The 19,430-nt window shown below is 39.3% G+C and overlaps 4 protein-coding genes across 13 annotated transcripts; 2 read left to right on the forward strand and 2 right to left on the reverse strand.

Moving 5' to 3' along the window:
- Window positions 1–1,506: 1,506 nt before the first annotated feature.
- Window positions 1,507–9,799, forward strand: LOC112187498. Of its 3 annotated transcripts, XR_002931099.2 has the most exons (6): window positions 1,508–1,932; window positions 2,214–3,101; window positions 3,485–3,570; window positions 3,750–3,890; window positions 4,242–5,125; window positions 6,683–9,799. XR_002931099.2 is itself a non-coding variant. In XM_024326328.2 (5 exons), the coding sequence occupies exons 1-5, from the start codon at window positions 1,618–1,620 to the stop codon at window positions 4,384–4,386; spliced, it is 1,575 nt and encodes a 524-aa protein (XP_024182096.1). In that variant the 5' UTR covers window positions 1,508–1,617; the 3' UTR covers window positions 4,387–6,291. The 3 variants fall into 3 exon arrangements, 2 of the variants coding, with proteins under 2 accessions (XP_024182098.1, XP_024182096.1); XM_024326328.2 differs by lacking the exon at window positions 6,683–9,799 and having other exon boundaries at window positions 4,242–6,291; XM_024326330.2 differs by lacking the exons at window positions 4,242–5,125; window positions 6,683–9,799 and having other exon boundaries at window positions 1,507–1,932; window positions 3,485–3,603; window positions 3,750–3,885.
- LOC112187499 (protein CONSERVED IN THE GREEN LINEAGE AND DIATOMS 27, chloroplastic) lies at window positions 5,422–8,957 on the reverse strand. 3 transcript variants are annotated; one of them, XM_024326331.2, is made up of 7 exons: window positions 8,686–8,957; window positions 7,959–8,111; window positions 7,623–7,700; window positions 7,434–7,529; window positions 6,465–6,500; window positions 6,029–6,192; window positions 5,422–5,919 (listed from the first exon to the last, which is right to left on the reverse strand). In XM_024326331.2, exons 1-7 carry the CDS (start codon window positions 8,920–8,922, stop codon window positions 5,754–5,756), a joined length of 930 nt encoding a protein of 309 aa, XP_024182099.1. In that variant the 5' UTR covers window positions 8,923–8,957; the 3' UTR covers window positions 5,422–5,753. The 3 variants fall into 3 exon arrangements, with proteins under 3 accessions (XP_024182099.1, XP_040370434.1, XP_024182100.1); XM_040514500.1 differs by lacking the exon at window positions 7,623–7,700; XM_024326332.2 differs by lacking the exon at window positions 6,029–6,192 and having other exon boundaries at window positions 5,754–5,919.
- Window positions 9,800–11,142: 1,343 nt separating the features above from the next.
- Window positions 11,143–13,951, forward strand: LOC112188375 (probable prolyl 4-hydroxylase 9). Its single transcript, XM_024327480.2, has 8 exons — window positions 11,143–11,542; window positions 11,658–11,768; window positions 11,901–12,058; window positions 12,265–12,367; window positions 12,902–12,997; window positions 13,168–13,233; window positions 13,317–13,436; window positions 13,654–13,951. Exons 1-8 carry the CDS (start codon window positions 11,390–11,392, stop codon window positions 13,738–13,740), a joined length of 894 nt encoding a protein of 297 aa, XP_024183248.1. The 5' UTR covers window positions 11,143–11,389; the 3' UTR covers window positions 13,741–13,951.
- Window positions 13,952–15,340: 1,389 nt separating this feature from the next.
- On the reverse strand, window positions 15,341–19,282 carry LOC112190235. Of its 6 annotated transcripts, none has more exons than XR_005807352.1 (11): window positions 18,754–19,282; window positions 18,499–18,643; window positions 18,225–18,393; window positions 17,831–18,089; window positions 17,262–17,350; window positions 16,718–16,900; window positions 16,533–16,618; window positions 16,333–16,417; window positions 16,013–16,151; window positions 15,886–15,975; window positions 15,341–15,678 (listed from the first exon to the last, which is right to left on the reverse strand). XR_005807352.1 is itself a non-coding variant. In XM_024329661.2 (10 exons), the coding sequence occupies exons 1-9, from the start codon at window positions 18,980–18,982 to the stop codon at window positions 16,017–16,019; spliced, it is 1,380 nt and encodes a 459-aa protein (XP_024185429.1). In that variant the 5' UTR covers window positions 18,983–19,282; the 3' UTR covers window positions 15,341–15,678; window positions 16,013–16,016. The 6 variants fall into 6 exon arrangements, 2 of the variants coding, with proteins under 2 accessions (XP_024185429.1, XP_024185428.1); XR_002932311.2 differs by having other exon boundaries at window positions 15,341–15,793; XR_005807351.1 differs by having other exon boundaries at window positions 15,886–16,151.
- Window positions 19,283–19,430: the final 148 nt, after the last annotated feature.

Here is a 19,430-nt window from a genome sequence, read left to right on the forward strand (position 1 = left end):
ATGTTCTATTACTATGCCCGTGGGCAAAAAGAACGTGGTTCAGGCACCCCCTCTCTTACAGGATTAATCCCAAGCCATCACATCTCTTGATAGACAGATTCTTGCGATCTTCTCCCTCGATGCGACATCACCTCTGCCTGATCGGGTTTTCCAAACTCATGTGCTGTTCTTACTATGGTCCATTTGGAAACAAAGGTGCAATTGTGTTTTCAACCATGGTACTCCGGGTTCTATCCTTATCGCCTCATGCGCCTATTCTGCATCCATGAAATTTCTCATGATACCCCAAAGCCTTTCCACTCACTTCTTTGTGAAGTCTCCCATTACTGAATCAGCAGAACCGGCAATTTGGAAACCTCCTCCTGATGGCATGCTCAAGATAAACACCGATGCTACATGGAATGCAGAGTCCTTATCATGTGGGCTGGGTACCCTAATACAAGACTCCAAGGGCACTGTCCTCGGTGGTTTAGCCAAATCTACACATGCTTCTTCCTCTCTGGCAGCAGAAGCCATGGCTTTTGAACTTGGTCTTTCTTTTACTTCCTCCCTCTCCCTTTCTTCTTTTCAGTTGGAATCAGACTCCTTGGTTTTGATTTCAAATTTGTTAAACCCCCTTTCGTCGATTGATTGGTCAGCAACTCAAATAGTGTCAAACATTCGAGTAATGGCTGACCTCTTCGATCGCGTAAACTGGCTTTGGACCAGTAGACATGCTAACTCTGCTGCTGACTCTGTCGCGGCTATGGCATCTCGCAAGGTGTGCACGGAGGACTGGGTTATCAATCCTCCCCCCTCCCTAATGTGAATTCTCCTCTTTGATGCAGCGGGACCCCCTCCCTGAGGTTTCTACTGGGGTTTCTTTCCTTTTAGTCGTTTTTCTTTGTTGTACTTTTGCTTTTCTTGTTTGTACGCTATGCTTGGTTGTATCTTTACTTTGTTCAATGCCAAAAAAAAAAAAAAAAGCGAAAGTGGAAGAAACACTGATAGTTCACCCCTCAAACCCTCTATCACATCCCACATTGTTCGATCACTCACTTGTTTTATGAGCTAGTTTGAGTTTGGAATGAGAATTTTGAGATCGGCCCTTATCCGCCGGAAATTTGTGCATCAAACACATTGGATCAGGGAAAAATGTACGCGAATGCTCAGAGGGTGGTAGAATATTGCACCATTACCTTAGCTAATCTCACATAATCGCCTATTCTTATTGAAAAGAAAACCCTCTCCCACACATTTCGCATAAATCGGGCCATCGAAGACCAACACTGAAGAAAATTTTCATGCTGTGAAAATCATGGCCCAATAAGCTATCAAGAGTGAAGCCCTACTATATACTCTAGTGGGTTGAACTCACTTGTGAAGCTCAAGTTCAATACAGATCAAAGTAATTGGTTCTCCAACCCGCCTAACCCGACCCGGATTAACAGTAAAAGCAGTATTTCCACGTGTCAAGCTTAACAGCCAGCTAGTGACACCTGTCTTCTTCCCCTCTCAAGTCTCCACTACCCGAAACCAGTTCAGTCAGTCTCAGACTCGCAGCCTCTCTCAGCTCCACCATTTCCGAACTCTCCAAAATTCTCCGATAACCAAATCATAAAATCAACATAAAATATAATGCCTTCTCTCTCCTGCGACCAGTCTCTATATCGCCGCCGTCCAATTCAACTGTTTCCAAGGCGTTATCTCTTACTATTCTATTACCGGACCGCCGGAACTCGGTGGTTCAGCGCCAGCACCGCCGAGTCAACTCGGACCGAGTTTACGGAAGAGAACGCCTACGAGCTCTTAGGTGTTTCGGAGACGAGCTCATTCGCCGAAATCAAAGCGTCGTTTCATAAATTGGCGAAACAGACTCACCCGGACCTCGTTCAGTCCGGTAACGATTCCGACGTTTCTCGCCGATTCGTTCAAATCCTCGCCGCCTATGAGGTTCTATCTCCGCCGCTCCGATTTCTAATTTCAGTTAATCTAATTTTACCGCATTTTTCTGGTTGTAATTTTCAGTTTAGCCGTGGAGCTTTGCTCTTAATTAACCTTGTGGTTAGGATTTGAAGAAAAGGTTTAGCATAAAAGTGGAATTAAGTACAATAGAGGTGAAAAAGTTATCTACAAAAATCACACTAGGCAGATGGTATAATTTGAAGAGTAGAATAATTGATAAGGATTGAGGGATGTTCTGACCTGAATGCGTAATCGATAATGAAATGCAGATTCTTTCGGATTGCGAAAGGAGGGCGCATTATGACAGGGACCTGTTATCTCAGCGAAAGCTTATGCAGAAGCAATCCGGGGGAGGTGGTGCATTGCACTTGTATAAATTTCATAGTACATATAGGGGGATGGAAGTTGTTGAGTGGCTGAAATGGTATAGAATTGCTATAAGTGATGTGTTGGCGGAGAGGAAGGTGGTTGTCGGAACAGGTTATTTTGATGGGCTTGAGAGAGATTTTTATTCAGCTATACATGCGGCATTTTATGGTCCTGATATTGAGTCTATCGACTTTCTTCCCGACTGCTTTGAAGCTGAAGAGAGGTCTGTGTATGAAACTCCGGAGGTGCTGCATTTGGTTTCGGGGCGTGATGTTTTTGGTATGGTCTGCTTAGTAGATAAAATTCCAGAGCTGCCATATTATAGCAATAAGAGGTTAAAGTATTCCACATCAGCGGGTTTAGGTATTTGCCAATCTGGTGAGGATTTGAGAATCTCTATGAGCTCGGGTGGTGTTTATAATGATGGATATGCCCATATGCAAGCTGCGGATGTCTCAACCCACACATCTGATCCTTATAGAGATTTAGAATTGCATATATCTGGAAGGGTGGTTGCTACAGCCACAAGAGTCCCTCCCAAAAGCTGTTGTGACCGGATACAGAATGAAGACACCGATCACATTCACGTTTTTCTGAGCTCTGATGATAATCCTGTGCATACCAGCAAAGGGTTTACTGAAGCTTCCTCTTCAGGCAGCGCTGTGGGATCAAGGATTCTATTGGGAACTATAACTGGATTGCGGTCTAGCTCAGAAGAAGGGTCTTGCCTTGTCTACAATAGCAGTGGTACCAAAACCCATGTGATTATGAAGCATAGAACACTTCTGGTTTGTGAACCTGGTTCCCTTAAATTCTTGCTTGAAATGTACAGTTTCTCTCATAGAGTTTGTATAATTATTCAACACAGTGTACTTGATTGGAGGGAAATTCTGTAGGTTTCAGGTTCTGCGTGATTTTGAGCAGTTCCATGGATATCATACATTGTTGGCGCATGCTAAGATGGGTTGACTTTATGGTTTGCATGAAGTATCTTGTTAAGAACCATTACTCGTTGCCATAATTGTTTTCCTGAATTTTCCATTCTTGTCTGTCAGTGTTATATGTATATTTGTTTTTACAGTTATATGCATGCTGTTGGTTCTTTGAAATGTGTAGGCTGTGTGTTTTAAGTGGTATTTGTTCATAATATATATATTTAAAACTTATGCAGGTGAAACACATGCATTGGTATGGATTGGGAGACAATGTTTCTGTATGTGAGTGTAGATGCACAAGAGCACGATTACCACCAAGCAAGTAAGCTGCCACATATCTATGAAGGGTTTCCTGGTGAATAATTCATTCTGATACTTGATTTTCAAGTGAATGTCTCCATGTTCCTTCTGCCTTGCAAGAACATGCTATGGTTATTACATGCATAATTTCATCCTGTTTCAAAATTAGTCCCACATGTCTTGACTTGCTGATGCTAACAGATTTTGGTTGTTTGAGCCTCGTTGTGGCATGCATGACATAGGCGGTTGGTATGTTGAAACATTTGGTAAAGATAAGAAAGGTCGGTTATCACCATCACAGAGATATTGGGATGGCTTTGATGCAAGGGAACAATCTGAGAAGTAAGTAATGTTATGTAGCCTCACAGCTTGAGGTCTTCTCATAATTCTCATTTTTTCCCAAGTCTAGTGGTTTCGTTACATTAATAAATAGAGCAGGGATTTCAATCAAAATCTGTTCTAATCAAAAGCCATAAACACCAAGTCAACACTGCTATATATATATATATATATATATATATATATATATATATATATATATATATATATATATATATATATATATAGGATATGTTTATTGTTAAAAACTGGAAATTGTTCAGAGAGATCTTTAGTACGCTATCCCCCAATGGACTTTAATGGTATCACATACCTGATGTAGTACACTTACTCTCCCATTTATGCTATCTGCAGGAGACTCCATCCTGCGATGTACCTTCTTGCTATGGGATATAGAACTTTAGATCTTGAAGATGCAAAAAGAAGGAAACATACATTCAGGGATGTTGTCGACAGAAAGCTCTTTAAAATACTCAATTGGTGCAAAAGACGTGTTTAAGACCAACAGGTATACTAGTTTGGATGTGTAAGCTCTTGCATGGAAAAGTCATTTCAGAAAGCATCAAGTTATGCAAGAGTGATAAAGAATCTCCTGCTATTAGTTTTCACCATAGTAAAGATTCCTGTTAGCATGTGATTGAAGAAACTGGTCTAGAGTATGCAAAACATGTTTGGGAGGGATACCAGTTTGGCCTCTCTTACACTAATTGGGTTCAGCTAATATAGCTCAGAAAGATGATCTTGGCGTATGATTGAAGTCAACTGTTTAGAGCTCACAATTGGTGGTAGAAACTTTTTGGAAGGGGATATTGCTTCTGGCTTTACTCTACTTTGTCAAATGATCTGCCATGGTAGAATGCTTGATATTTGTGATCGGAGGCTCTGGTTTTGTCTTCGTGCAAACATCAGTTTTCAAGGTTGCAAGGACTCCAAGTATGATTTTCCAGATCATTTCTATACTCCTATTAGTGTTGATGGATATGACATCTAATCCTGCCACCAAGATTTTGTAAAAACTATCATTTGGCTATTCAAGGAGCATAGCTGCCAAGTTGCTTCTGCAGCCATTTTTTTGAACACATTTCTGGAAATGCTGTTTTTCGCATGGAGAGTGCCATATCATATAGATCTCCATCGAAGAGTCAAATCTTTTTTCAGGTAGTTCATTTGGCTGAAAGCATTGAGGTGGTAGAATTCATGGGAGCACACCAATGGCAGTTTGATGTTGGCCCAGATAGGTATTTATTATACACATTTTTTTTTTTTGTTTTACTGGTTTCACATGTTTATCATGTATGTTTCCTATTATAAGTGCCAGCTTCTCTGCAAAGTTGGTCATCTTTCTAATTTTATTCTCCCATAAATAGCATAATGTACCCTCTCAAAAAAAAGAAAAGAAAAGCATAATGTACAGCAAGTTGTAAAATAACATGATGTGGTCAATGTTTATCACATCACCTTTTTTATATATATGCCCTCATTAATTAAATAATATCTGCTTTGTTTATTTCTAATTTTCTAATGATAGTTCCTCTTCAATTACGTCATAAGACCTTTAAGTTGTGTTGTTTAACTGTTACAAATTACAAAGCATAGTTACAACACAATGCTATTTGTTCAAAGACTTGTACAAAAGACTGTTTTACAAAATGATGGGGTGACTAAGATGGCATTCCCGTGTGTCATACCCATGTCGCCCTGTGTATTTGGGGCTGCTAGTGGATTTTCCTTAGTTGATGTGGGTTGCCAGGCAGGTCCCTGCTTAGTGTGTGAAAACAGTTGTATAACATCTATTGTGCCTCTAGCATCACCTCCAGTTATAATATGGATTTTCATAAGAATAGCTATGCATTTGTGTTTTACCCATCACTTCATCAGTAGATCATCCGACTTGCAGTATTGTCCACCTGCTAGTGCACGATAAAACCTATCTCTGCAGTAGACTGGTCTTCCGTCTGCCGCCTCAGCAGCGGCTGCTGCTAGGTCATCATCAGATTTTACTTCCGTAGGCAATTTAAGCAATTCTTCTCTTCTACAAGATTAATAATTGGCATTGAGTAACCAAAGTAGAAAGCAATATTATGTATAGAATTAATTAGAGGTTTGGAATCTCTATCTGTCTATTGAATGTTAGGTTGAACCTCAGTTTTGAGACAGAAACATTTGATGAGTTTTCTTTTGTAGAAAATGTGGTTTGAACGAAATCCTCCACTGGTGTAGCAAAGATGAATAGCATCACTGCTGAAACAAGCAATACCCCTGTTCCGACTAGAGTCTGTTTCAGCAACTTGATGACTGGTTTAACCTACAGACATAAATTTCACTTTTCCATATGAATCTCTTATTCTACACAATAGTATCATTACTAGCTCACATCTTTTGTAGTGCGCGTTAGGAAGGACAGTAAAAACAGAAATGTCTATACTGCATGTATATCGATGTTGTTCTTATGTTATGTATTGTGTGTGCATTTTATTTATCTTTTATCTCAAGTAACTTTCTTTAGCATGCAGTAGTCTCTAGGATATTATGATAGGTTGCACTCTTCAAATTGGATGGATATCAAGTTGTTAGTACCTTGTAAGAGCCCAAAAGTCTGTCACGAGCCAGGACCTACAGGGAAAATAAAGTGGTTAGTTTTCAATTGCAAAATTTGACACATGTTTTCTGCATTATCTGTCCGAGGTACAGAATGATGGACGATCAACCCCCCTTGCTATATTCTATCTGCCTGTCAAAATCTCAAAAAATTAAATCCCGATGCTTCACATTAGTCTGCTATATCATTTATTCAGGAGTTGTTGGCAACGAGATGTAGTGGTTCCGTTCTAGCAAATTTGGTAACATGCCTCTGGCAGAACAGGTATCATAAATTACTTTCCCTTTGTTTCCACTCTCTTCAGCATATTCTTATTGGTACAATACTATCTATTTTATTTCTCTACATAATCAAACAATGAAACTTGATGTGATTATGGTTCACTGATACTTTTGCCTCAATTTGCCACAATAGGCAGTTTGTAGTTTTGGTTTTACTTCTTCCCATCAGATATATTTTTAATTTGATTTGTTCTTCTTTTTTCGTCTCTGCTTTTAGTATGTATGACATTTACTCGAGATTTGCAGTTTTGCACTGTTCCGATCCCTGCTTATCATATAATACTCGAGGCACAGAAACAATTTAACCTTGGTCAATTATTAGTCTCTGGTGTAGGCAGGATAACTTTCCTCATAATCTAAAATTTGAACTTTTGGCTATAAAGGTAATACAGCCATAATCAGCTAGCCTATGAGATTGTTTAATTCCTTTCATGAATCCATCATTTTCTGGTTATTCTATTTGGCCTGCTACAGTAGACTACTTAAATAAGAAGGTTAACTATTCTGGTGGGAGTTGGAGGATCATCTTTGTTCCTGATTTCCGTTCTAAAGGAACAACAGGGGATTCACCGTCCTCTCCCTCATTAATACCTTTGCTCTCCAAGAAGAACAAAAAATGAATTGAACAGTGAACACAATAAGAAAGAATATGGGAAAGGTGCTTACCTCAGGTGGTTTCACCCACATTTGTCCATCATACCATCCAGTCTCTTCATAAGGTATGACTGCTGATAGTAGTCTATCGCCAACGTAACTCCATCCCTGAAATATTTGTAATTCATATGGTTCTTGTTAGTTCTCAATGTTAAACCTCCTAGAAGTGATTGTAAGATAGGGTAAGCTGGAAGAAACTACCAGATAAATTCTTAAGACGATCAACGATACAAGGAAAAGAGTTCCGGTTCCAGCTGCTAGAACAAATCGTAGAGGATCCTGCAAAGTTGGAATGGATGGAGAGTAAAGAAAAATGAAATAGTCATGCGCTCTAAGAATCGTTCTACCTATTATTGTGTCGTAACATGTCATTGATTCCTATGTGTTGTTTTGGTTTGCCATTTGAGTATAATTCCAGTACAGGTTTTGCAAAACCTGTTCCTAAGACATCCTTTCTGTCTAGTCTACTATATACATGATATTTCTTTATGTTTACATATTGTATGTTTCAATGTTGATTTGGAATCTTAGTCTTACCCTTGATGGATTAAAGCTTGCAGCTGCTATGGGCGCTCCTAAAACTGTGAATGTTACCAACCACAAACCTCCAAGACGAAGGAAAAAAGGCCCTGGTCCCAGATCGCCCCACGAGTACAAGGTTCCTTCCTTCAAAGATGAGTACTCATTCACCTATAATTGAAGATTGAATCAAATAACGGTTAGTACGAAAGTGTAATGTCATGTTGCATAAAAGCCCTAATATGGGTGAATCTAGTTAAATTTGTTTCCCTTTTCCTTATTAGTGTTTTGCTTTCGCTGATATCCGGGATGCAGTATAAGGGATTTTCCTATGTTTCCCTCAAAACCTATCACCATTTAAGATTCAATCACCTAGGGATTCAATTACCTTCATAGATTCAATCGCATCATTTAAAGGGGGTTACAAGTGTACAACAGGCTATAAGAGCAGTTTTGAATGATTTATTCCCACAGAATATGAACATTTCACTCATTTTTGATACATAGTTGTCCTTATGTTTCCTATTTTTCAGATTAATATAGATTTGTTGTCCTGAAAGCCATATCACATCTTCATCAGGGGTAGTGAGCCACAACAACCGTTGCCAACTTCACCAAGGTAAGGAGTTAAGGACAACCTATGCCTTCTAGATTATCATTCGAGTGGATATATTCCTCTGTTATTTGTATTGAAGGAGGAAAACACCCAGTGCTGCATAAGTTTATTGAGGAACTGAAAACATACCGGTCTTTGTTCAAAAGGAACCTCAATTTCTGACCCAGGCTCCCAGCTCTGACCCCGAAATCCGCTTGTTCCCCCTCCCGTCCCATCATTCACGGCCTTGACAGAAATCCCCTTGGGTAGTCTTTGAGCGCTACGCTGCTGGATCTGCCATGACCCTAAACTTCTGCTGCCGACATTTACCAACTTGACTTGTCGGGGACTAGAAAGTAGAGAGCAATACACATCTACCCGGAGCATCTATTTCCTAGAAGTTTTGAACTGAACCTTGAGCTGCTGAAAGTAAGATAAACTTTCTTCGTTCAATTGGTTGTGAAATGAGGAAGGACCTTGTTGAGCTGAAAGGGATGATTGTGTTTTCTCAGGGACCATGCATTATTTACGTGGAGGAAAACATCTGATTCAGAATCATATTTAGGAACTCCAATGTGTGATAAGTACCGACTGGTGTTGCATGGTGGGCCCGCTTAGGACATGTGTGCAAGCCTTTCTTTTGTGTCTTCTATTTTGGACCGTCAATTATCTGGGCTTGCAAGCAACATTATCCAAACATCTGGGGCTTCTGGAAAACCAGTTTTTCGTGTCTGACACTATGTCAATTGTGCGAAACTGTTACCTTCCACGCAGCTCTCTGTGTATTCCTCATGCTTTGAAGGGGCTAAGGTTCGACCCGAGAACCCGACCCGACCCGACCCGACCCGACCCGACCCGACCCGACCAGACCCGACCAGACCAGTCGGATTAGAGTGAAACAGTCATGGCTAAAGTTGTCAATGGAGATGTGGCAAAGAATCTGTGCAATGTGACCCTCAGATCTTCATGTATATTTCTTGTCCGGCATATTACTCTTTGCCGTACTCTTCCAACATGAAAGATGATGCTTTACCCTTTTCCAGTACAGATGACAAAAGGTCTGAGATACCACCATCAATTCAAGCGCATTAGTCAAGAGTGGTAGTTGTGACGTGAAAGTTTTCAAAAGCAAACTTACAGTGCGCGCATATAGCTCAAAACATCACAGATTAGTATTCTTTTCGTATAATCTTTTTGGTTTAACAACTATGTAAAAGAATACAACTATTTCGACATCATTTTTCGTAAACTTTTCCTGGGTCCACATTTCCTCAAGTTCAGTATTCCTAGATCGTAGTCCCCAGCTTGCACGTTAGCTAGCAAGTTAACACGAACTGGTCACATGATCAAGTCAACAGCAGAACAATAGATTTTGTGATCGGCTGAGTTTGTCTTACCGATACGTCAACTGCGTTGCTATCGATTACTCATCCAAATTTTATCGATTCTTTTTAGTTATTTTAAAAAAAAGAAGAAGAAGAATTTAAATGACACTTAGAAGCGGAGATAGAAGTGCTGATTATGTTGAAAGACAAATGCTCCTACCTAGGAGTGGACGCGGTGCGGTTCGGTTTGAGGCCCAAACCGCAATCAAACCCTTTTTTTCCGGTAGGTCTATATATCAAACCGCAACCGCATTACAAAAGAGCTGAACCGATTATTTCGGTTACACCATTTTTCGGTGCGGTGCGGGTCGGTTTCGGTTTAGAGTTATTTATTAATTTCAATTAGAAAGAGAGGGCTAAACTCAGACTTATTTTTACCTAATAATGTCAGTAAGACATAAATAAATTTTGAATGCATTTAAAGTCTATACAAATATGCAAATATCAACCAAATATCAAGCAACTTGCATAAAGACCATAGCAACTTATTAGTTATTACACACACACACATATGTGTGTATCAATGATCAAGCAAACATAACAATTATTACAAACTGAATACCTAATCAAAAATGGATTTCTTATATATTGAAAACCAACATCATTAATAGAGAAATAATAAATAAATAAAATATAATTAAAATAAATTCGGTGTGGGTCGGTTTAAATCGGGCGGTTTATGACCCAAAACTGCAACCGAACCGCTTTTATACGGTTCGGTGCGGTGTGATCATAAAACGACACCGTTTTAGTTCGGTGCGGTTCGGGTCGGTAACCGCATTTTCGGTACAAAATGCCCACACCTACTCCTACCAACCTTGTCCGTTCTCCGTTCTCTTTCTCATCATGCATTGATTTCTACAATTAGTTATTTTGGAAGCCAATCTCTAACCTTTAACAAATTGATACTACAATTATTTTGGTTACCAAGCCAATAGATAATTAGCCTTGATAATGATAACTATTACCAAAATCATATATGTTACACTTGGACAATTATCACAGAATTACACAAATATGGAAATTTCTTAATTTTCTTGTAGCAATGATCCAAAGAGCGAGATCATTACCAGAAGTGGCAAGGCACTCGCAAGTGGGAAATGATCATATGAAAAACTGGTAAAGCCGTAAAGAATCCTAATCTGCATACGCAATGCTATCGATAAATCTGGTCAAAGACATACTTCTCTGAGTAAAGACTTTTAGGATCTGACTATTCTCTGCACAAAAGGTAACCAAATAATTTCTCACACCCAAAATGCCAAAATGACCAATGTTGCTAGTACGCTACTACCATTGGATTCCAAATTTTACCATATCAAATTCTGAAACCAAAAAATTCAACCTTTTAAGGCAGACTCCCTCCACTAGTCTTTCCCTGACTCACTTACATTCGTCAAGAAAATACAGAAGAAAACACAGGGGACAAGAATCCCAATAGAAATCACCAAAACCCAGTAAGCATTTTGATGAGAATCGACCCAATAATGAGACCCAAATCCCTGAAAGGGAATTGGAGCTCCAGGTTGAAGTTCAAGGCCAAGCTACGATTACCCACCGTCCTCGTTTTCTGCTCTTTCTTCTTCCTCGCCGGTTTCTTCATCTCCTCTCTTTTCTCTCAGGCAAATAAAGTTCCCATTTTTATATCATCATGGGTTTCATTTTGTTTGTTTGTTAGTTTTGGTTTTGGTTTTGGTTTTTTCCGAGTTGAATTTAATACCTTTTATGTCTTGGCAGGATGTAGATGGTGGTGGCAATACACCCAGAACGAGGTTGCTGGAAACAGAGTACGAAACGCTGCCGTTTGGGGAGACTGGAGACGAGTCTTTAACTTCAATTCCCTTCCAGGTATCAACTTGATCAACTTAGAGTTGTGTTGGTACTTATTGAATCAAAGATTGGGTTTTTATTCTGATTAAATAAAAAATAAAATAAAAGATTGGATTTTTATTGGCTAACGAAAATGGGTTTTGATTAAAGGTGTTGAGCTGGTATCCGCGAGCATTATATTTTCCTAATTTTGCTTCTGCGGAGCAATGTGAGACTATAATCGATTTGGCAAAGCCGGCCCTTAAACCCTCGACCTTGGCTTTGAGAGAGGGAGAGACTGAGGAGAACACAAAGGGAATTAGAACAAGGTAGTACAATAAAAACCTTTTCATGGTTTTGATCATTGGTGTTTGTGTTTGTTGTGCATACCCTTTTTTATATATGCATCAGAAACTTGAAGACTGGCCTGATAGTGTGATTGTTGATTTGAGCTTACGATTAAGTAACTAGAATCTGATGAGTGAATTTGTTGAGTTTTAGTATTCTAAAATTCGGTTCTCTCTTTTTCGATCAGTTCTGGGATGTTTCTTTCGGCTTATCAAGACAAGTCTGGGACTTTGGATGTCATTGAGGAAAAGATTGCAAGAGCAACAATGATTCCCAGGACCCATGGAGAGGTACTATTTAGTGTTTCTTTGATAGCCTAGAGCTTATAATCATGATCAACTCACAAAATCATAAGAAATATCGCTCTGTTGCATTGCCAAAGTGATTTATATACCTCAGATACACATAAGAATGTACTACATGCACAAACTGGGGGGGAATGGGCAATGGTTTCAGGTTCTGTTTTTTGACATGCTGGTTGAAAAGTTGTTTAGCTGGTAGCGTTGACAATTTTACATAAATATGTGGATATTGCATCGTGGGTTACAACCAGATTAGTGGTAAATATACAAGTAATGATCAGATGCTGTCTTAATCACAGTGATGGCATTTCTCTTATGCTAATAACTATGTTTGACCCTGTTTATGAGTTTATATGCGTGTGCCTCTACCCACCAAAGTAATTCAAAGTGATATGAACTCATTACAATATAAACTTTTGTCTTAATCACAATGATGACTTATCTTTTGTTGAATTAGTTGACCTTTTATTTCAGGCCAATTTGTAACATTGTCTGAGCTGTGAGGATATCATCATGTTTCAGGCATTCAACGTCTTGCGTTATGAGATTGGGCAGAAGTATAATTCTCATTATGATGCATTCCACCCGGAGGAATATGGTCCACAGACAAGCCAAAGGGTACATCTTCAGTATAAAATTCAGTTTTTCATTTGGTTATTATTTGTTTCTCCGTCAGTGGTCAATTTGCCTCTTCAATGATTAAACACTTCATCTAACCATTAAGAAATTGTAATGGTACCAAAAGGTTGTAAAGAATCCTTATATCAGTCCTAATTGACCTTGTGCAGGTTGCATCATTCCTGTTGTATTTAACTGATGTTGAAGAAGGCGGGGAAACAATGTTTCCATACGAGGCAAGATTCTTATTTTCTCTTTCTTTCTTTCAATGGCTCTTTTTGGTTCCTTGGTGATCATCCTTTTTTCTTTTTGGCTGCAGAGTGGCTTGAACCTGGATGGAAAACATGATTCTCAGGAATGTATGGGTTTGAGAGTGAAGCCGCGTAAAGGAGATGGCCTTCTGTTTTATTCATTGTTCCCTAACGGTTCCATTGACCCTGTTAGTCTTTCATCCCATCATTGTCATTGCAATTTTTCCCTTTAATTTCCTCTGTGAAACATGGAATTATAGTCTCTATATGTCGATAAGGGTGTTATATTTTAGTTACTCGCCATTACTGATATTGCATAATGGTTGTGCTATACATTCATCATGAAACAAGTTGCTTTCCTCCTTACTGCATTCTGATTTCACTATTGGTTGGCTTACTCTGCAGTTATCAATACATGGGAGTTGTCCTGTAATCAAAGGCGAAAAATGGGTGGCTACAAAGTGGATGAGGGATCAAGTACAAGAGGAATGAATAGTTGTAGTTGTCAACACAGTGAACACAGAGTATTGTGAGTGCATTGCTCAAATTTTCATCTTCACCTGAGCATTGAGCACACAATCCCCACCTCAACTTCCCCTTGGTTATGGGCCTTACTTTTGTTCTACGATCGGAGTTTTGAGAAATCTCTGGGTGTTGATATCTGGTCCCATTCAATTAAATAAAGAAAGTTGATCATATACCAGCGAATGTGTCTTGTTTAGCTACGAGCCTCACAAACTAATTCATTCGACTAAAATCATTTGGTTTTTTTTTCTTGGCAAAGACTAAACACCTATTGGAGTCCTACACTATCCTCTTATCACAAGTTCACAACAGAAAAGAAGAAATCTTTGATCATTGTTACCTGGCAAATGAGCAATTCACTGGATTCCTAGTTTTTACAAAATTATATTTGGTGAATTCAAAGATACAAGAAAGTAACCAACCCGGAAAATTAAAGTCGGGTATAATGTCGTCTACTTTGACCTCTTTTACACTGTGTTTGCAAACATGCAAATTAGTCCCATTGAACTAACAGAAGACTTAATTCACCAACGTGTCGTGTGTGACATATTCCTACTTAACCAATCATCAAGTCACGTTAAACATTTGAGTGAGAAATGCAAAAGTATTAGGACCATTCCTTGATTTTCAATCTTTCTTTCTTTTTATCTCTTTATTATGCCAACTAAGGGTTTGACTGCGAAAGTGTGTTTCTTTTCTTTTCTCAGCCGGGGAGGTGCCTTTTTGACAACGCTACGTGTTTGCCTATGGAGCTCCCAACTTTTTTTGGTACATAAAAAAAAAAACAAAACAAAAACAAAAAGCAAAAAACAAAACTCCCGACTTTGAAGAGATGGTGGATCCCCATTGAGCGTCGTGACTTGCTCCCCACCCCACTTCATGACCTTGACGATGATGGCTATTTTGAAGTGCCCCGAGGTTTCCTGGTCCAAATAGGAATGCAGGATCAGTACCAAAGTTGGCTTTCGTTTCGAAATCAACGTCTTTTAGGGAACCAATTTCTGCAGACTACGAAGCTTACAATCCATATTTGAAAGGAAAAAAAAAAACATTGTAAGCTTCAATGATCCAAATTCGTAATCTATCCCACAGTTCCAGTGATGATGACGATGATCTTATGAGGAGCACTACCACTACTAGTCATCATTCATCAAGCCTTCAGCGCCCAACTGATATCAACTGGAGAAGAACCGATTTCAAGGTCATCTATCGAGTTGGAGTTGGTCAATTGCAAGGCAATATCTGAAAATTGGACCAGAGTATGGGACAAAGACGATGCTAACCTTTCGAAAGAGGAAGGCGATGAAGATGAATGGTTATCTCTTGGTTCAGAAGTTCGTAAGACTGTTGTGTCCTTGGTGGTTGGAATATCTTAAATGGCTTATCTCTTATGTCTTAGAGACCTCATTTTCATTTTTGTTTGTGTCAATTTGATCCTCTACCTGGGGCTTCAGAATGATGCTGGTAATTGATGTCGTGGAACGGTACGCTGCTATGTGAATATTGATTCCCAAAAAAAAAAAAATAATAAAATAAAATAATAATAATAATAATAGTTAGCCATATTTTGAAATAGTGCAATTATATATTGGGTTCAGCCTAATGGTGTTAGACTCCCTACACATGACCATACTTTTCAGAGAAGGCTCCTTGTTTTCGTTTACCATTCTATTGAGTACAAGGTTTTGACAAACTATACTTGTCATTATGCCACTATAAGTGGAAGAATTACAACCCAAATCAAAAAGAACCAAAAAGAATATATATATTTAAAAAATGGTCAAAATGGGGATGACAGAGACTTGCAGTTCTCCCCTACTGCTAATCGACTGATCCCTGAACTCCAACTAGTAGTCTACACAGCTGGTAGTAAGCATGTACGTCCCTTCTCTTATCCCGACTAACCTGCAGATGTGCACAGAAACTTAGGAGGCTGAGATGGGTTGGGAAACTTGAATTGGACACACTGGCAAAGAATCGATAGCTGACTTCCGCCTTGGGCAAGACTTTCAGTTAATTCCTATAGAATATACAAGACCATATCAATCAAAATTCTTGAAACAATATGTTGTTTTTTCCATATTCATCTTCCATACTTCAAGAGTGGTATACCTCAGTTAAGTGTTAGGCACATGATTTCTTCTGTTAGTCAATGATTGTTTAATGATGTCTGACTCAGCCAATACGCTGATGATTTAGTACCAGTTCATAATTTGTGCCAGTTCTGATGATTTAGTACCAGTTCATAATTTGTGCCAGTTCTGATATGGTTGCTTCCCCCATCGCTTCAAGACATGCATGCAACCGGCTGCTGTGAATAACCCAAGGGCAGCAAATGCTATGATCGTTGAGTTTCCAATGTTATTGTGGTACTTTCCCTGTATTGGGGAGCAACGAAAGTCAGTAGATGGCAGTTTAATCAATAAATCATATGGAAATCATAAATTTTTGTTATAAAGGCTGGCCACCACCATTTGTAGTCCACAATATCCCACGGCAAGGAGAGACACTTGATTGTTTGTTTTGTATGACGAAGTGACCCTAGAATGAAACACTTACTTGCACCAGAAAAAGCAGAATTGCTGCATTTGCGGGGGCTTGAGAAAGGCTTATCATCCCTCCACGCAGTGCATTAGGCACATACCTGTGAACCAAGAAGTAGGAAAATTATCAGATTGACATCCATGTAACAAAAGTTGAATCTGATGTGTGTTAGAAGCGATATCAGCTCATTGAAAAGAACGACTAGTTTAGTTTACATGGTTCTCAATCTGGCAAGTGAAGGCAAAACCACGCCAAGGCCGGCATGAAATATGCAAAATAGTGTCACTAGCATCCCAACTTCCTGCATCATCAATTAAAAGTTTAAGCTTTTAAATATCTAGCATCAAACAGAGCTGATGACTACATTTTTCATATTTCCAAAGACATAACAAATCCTTACCTGATAATCATAAGCTGTTATGGACATTACCAGCCCCAGTACAATGAATGCATATACTAGGCAATCATCAGTTCTAAGGGATGACAGTCCACTAATGAGCCATGGGAATACTGTGCTTCCAAGCATTCTTGATCCAAGAAAACATGGATATATCAACCCTAGGTGCACTTCTCGTCCATCAGCCTAAAATCATATCATGTTAAAACTTACAGAAGAAATTAAATCGTATGCAGATAAAGAATTTGCATGGTCCACCAGATTGAAGGTCTTGACTAACCATAGAATTTTATCGGTCCAATAGGTGGAGAACAAGAAGAAGAATAACAGTAACATATTAAACAACCTAACCTTTGATTCAATAAGAATCTTGCTTTAGAATATAGATCCCTTACCCCTATTGTTGCGGTCTTGACTACTCTAGAATTTTTTGGTCCAATTAGTGGAGAACAACAAGAAGAATATCATTAACATATAGCCATTAACATATTAAGCAACCTAACCTTTGATTCAATAAGAATTTTGCTTTAAAATATAGATCCCTTACCACTATTGTTGGGGCCCATAGTATCCAGAATACTGCAACAGAGAAGTGAAGGCAAGCTTGTGCCCATGCCAAAAGCCATACTCTTTTATCTGTTAATCATATAAAGTTGCACCATTAAGAATAAATACCAAATTTAAAGGTAAGGATGCTCACATCATGCCTTGTAATTTTGTAAAGCACTATGCAGAAGGGCCAGCTTAAGCATCATAAGCTGACACCATATATACATCAATCCACCGAACCTACCAATAATAATCTGATGGCTCGGTGAATATTGTACAAGACACTTCCAACTAAAGAGTGTGAAGATGCTCTACAAGTACTCATCTCATTACTGGAAAGGTGACATAAATGATTGAACTATTCAAGAAGGTTATAGAAATGAAAATTGCATGTCCTAGGACAGAGGTAGTAGAATACGCATGCTTCACTGTTTCTGGAACTATACCACTCAAACTCATTCAATAACTGATTATTTTTCAAACTGCATGTATTCGAGCAGTATAGTATGCTTAAGCAAGCAAAAAACAGAAGTAAGATAAAAGCTAAAAACAGATTGCAACTCTTACCGCCAACAATGTATGCACGAAAAGATGCCCTATACTCCTTAAGAGCTACTTTATGTGGGATTTCTTTCCATCCCTTGGTGAGACAGACTAAGCTTATTACTGCCAAGAAGATAGCTGCAGTGGAATGAGACGCCATACTTCTCTCTGCATTATTACCGATGAGCCAATTTGAAAAAACCTGGCTACCAATAAGACATGCTGACTCGAAGAAACTCATTAACCAAAATGTCTCACTCAGCATATCTTGCCTGTGCCCTTGCTGCAAACATATGTGAAGTTCATCATAATTAGCACTATCGCCCATCCAACACATGATCATTTTACATTTCTAGACAAATTTGATCCTACATATAAACGGCAAACAGAATCTGAAAATAGGACATCTCTCACCAACCTCTTCATGTTGAACCACCATCCACGTCTCGAAACCGAATGAAAAAACTGAACTTGTGATTGACAAACAAATACTCGCCACCCAAACACTCGAATGAGGGGCGAATCTCTTCAACAAGCCAACAAGGAGGTGTAGAAAGCAAAAGAAGAAGCAAACTTTCTTTGGACCTCTACACGAAAAACACAACGAAATCAGTTTAGGTTTCAACAGTAGGGAATTCAACAACAAACTTCAAAAACAAGACTAGCATTTCAGGTCAGGAGGAGGCACTCACATTAAATCAGAAAGTACTCCTAAGAAAGAACCGATAGAAATCGAAGCCGCAAGTCCTACGCAGAGATAAAGCACCATTTTCTCTTTGCTTAATCCGTAGTAAGCTAGCTCAACTTCACCGAACACCGACCACAGTCCTTCCATAACTGAAACCAAAACGCGGATCAGTCATCAAAACCTAATCACCACTACACTAGTCAAAACCAAAAAATTTGCAGATGAAAGAAACGAAGATCTCGAAACGACGTCGATTTACCTGAGGCGAGAGAATAGAGAAGCAGGAAGTTCCTCTGGAACCGAAAAGACGAAGCGGTGGGGGAGACTCCATGGTCGAACAGAGACGGAGCAGCTTTCGCGGCGGAGGTGCTGTTGGTGCTGCCGGAGGCGTAAGGGAAGAAGAGAATCGAGAAGAGGCAGGCGAAGAAGATGAAGATGTAAAGCGCGGGGCTCGGTTCCCAAACGGAGCTCTCAATCACCACCGCCATTGATTCCGATTCCGATTCCGAAATCAAAACCAGAGAGAGCCCTTCGAATCTCTCTCTCTCTCTCTCTCTCTCTCTCTCAGAGATTGGGAGCCACCATTGTCAGAGCGCGGATTTGATTTGTGGTTTCAGATCTCAAAAATATGGAAGGAGAAGAAGGATTTCGAGATTTTGAGCTCTACGCCTGTAACTATCACAATTAACCGTCTTTTCTGTTTATAAACGTAGATGCACAGTGAACACTGTAGCTCACAACGCCGAAACGGCGCCGTTCTGTTGGGGTTTTGCACTTTTGCTTCTGGGCTTCAACCGAAAATTAGTGCCGCGCGATCGGACACAAGGAAATAGGGAGATTTGTTATGAAACTGTGAGCTTTTGAGATCAAGTCTAGACTAGCCAATGTTACATGGCCACGTGGATAAGTACTTATTTGTGCTCGGCTTATGTCTTA

The sequence above is a fragment of the Rosa chinensis genome, chromosome 2 (genome assembly GCF_002994745.2).
Source record: "Rosa chinensis cultivar Old Blush chromosome 2, RchiOBHm-V2, whole genome shotgun sequence".
Lineage (NCBI taxonomy): Eukaryota > Viridiplantae > Streptophyta > Magnoliopsida > Rosales > Rosaceae > Rosa > Rosa chinensis.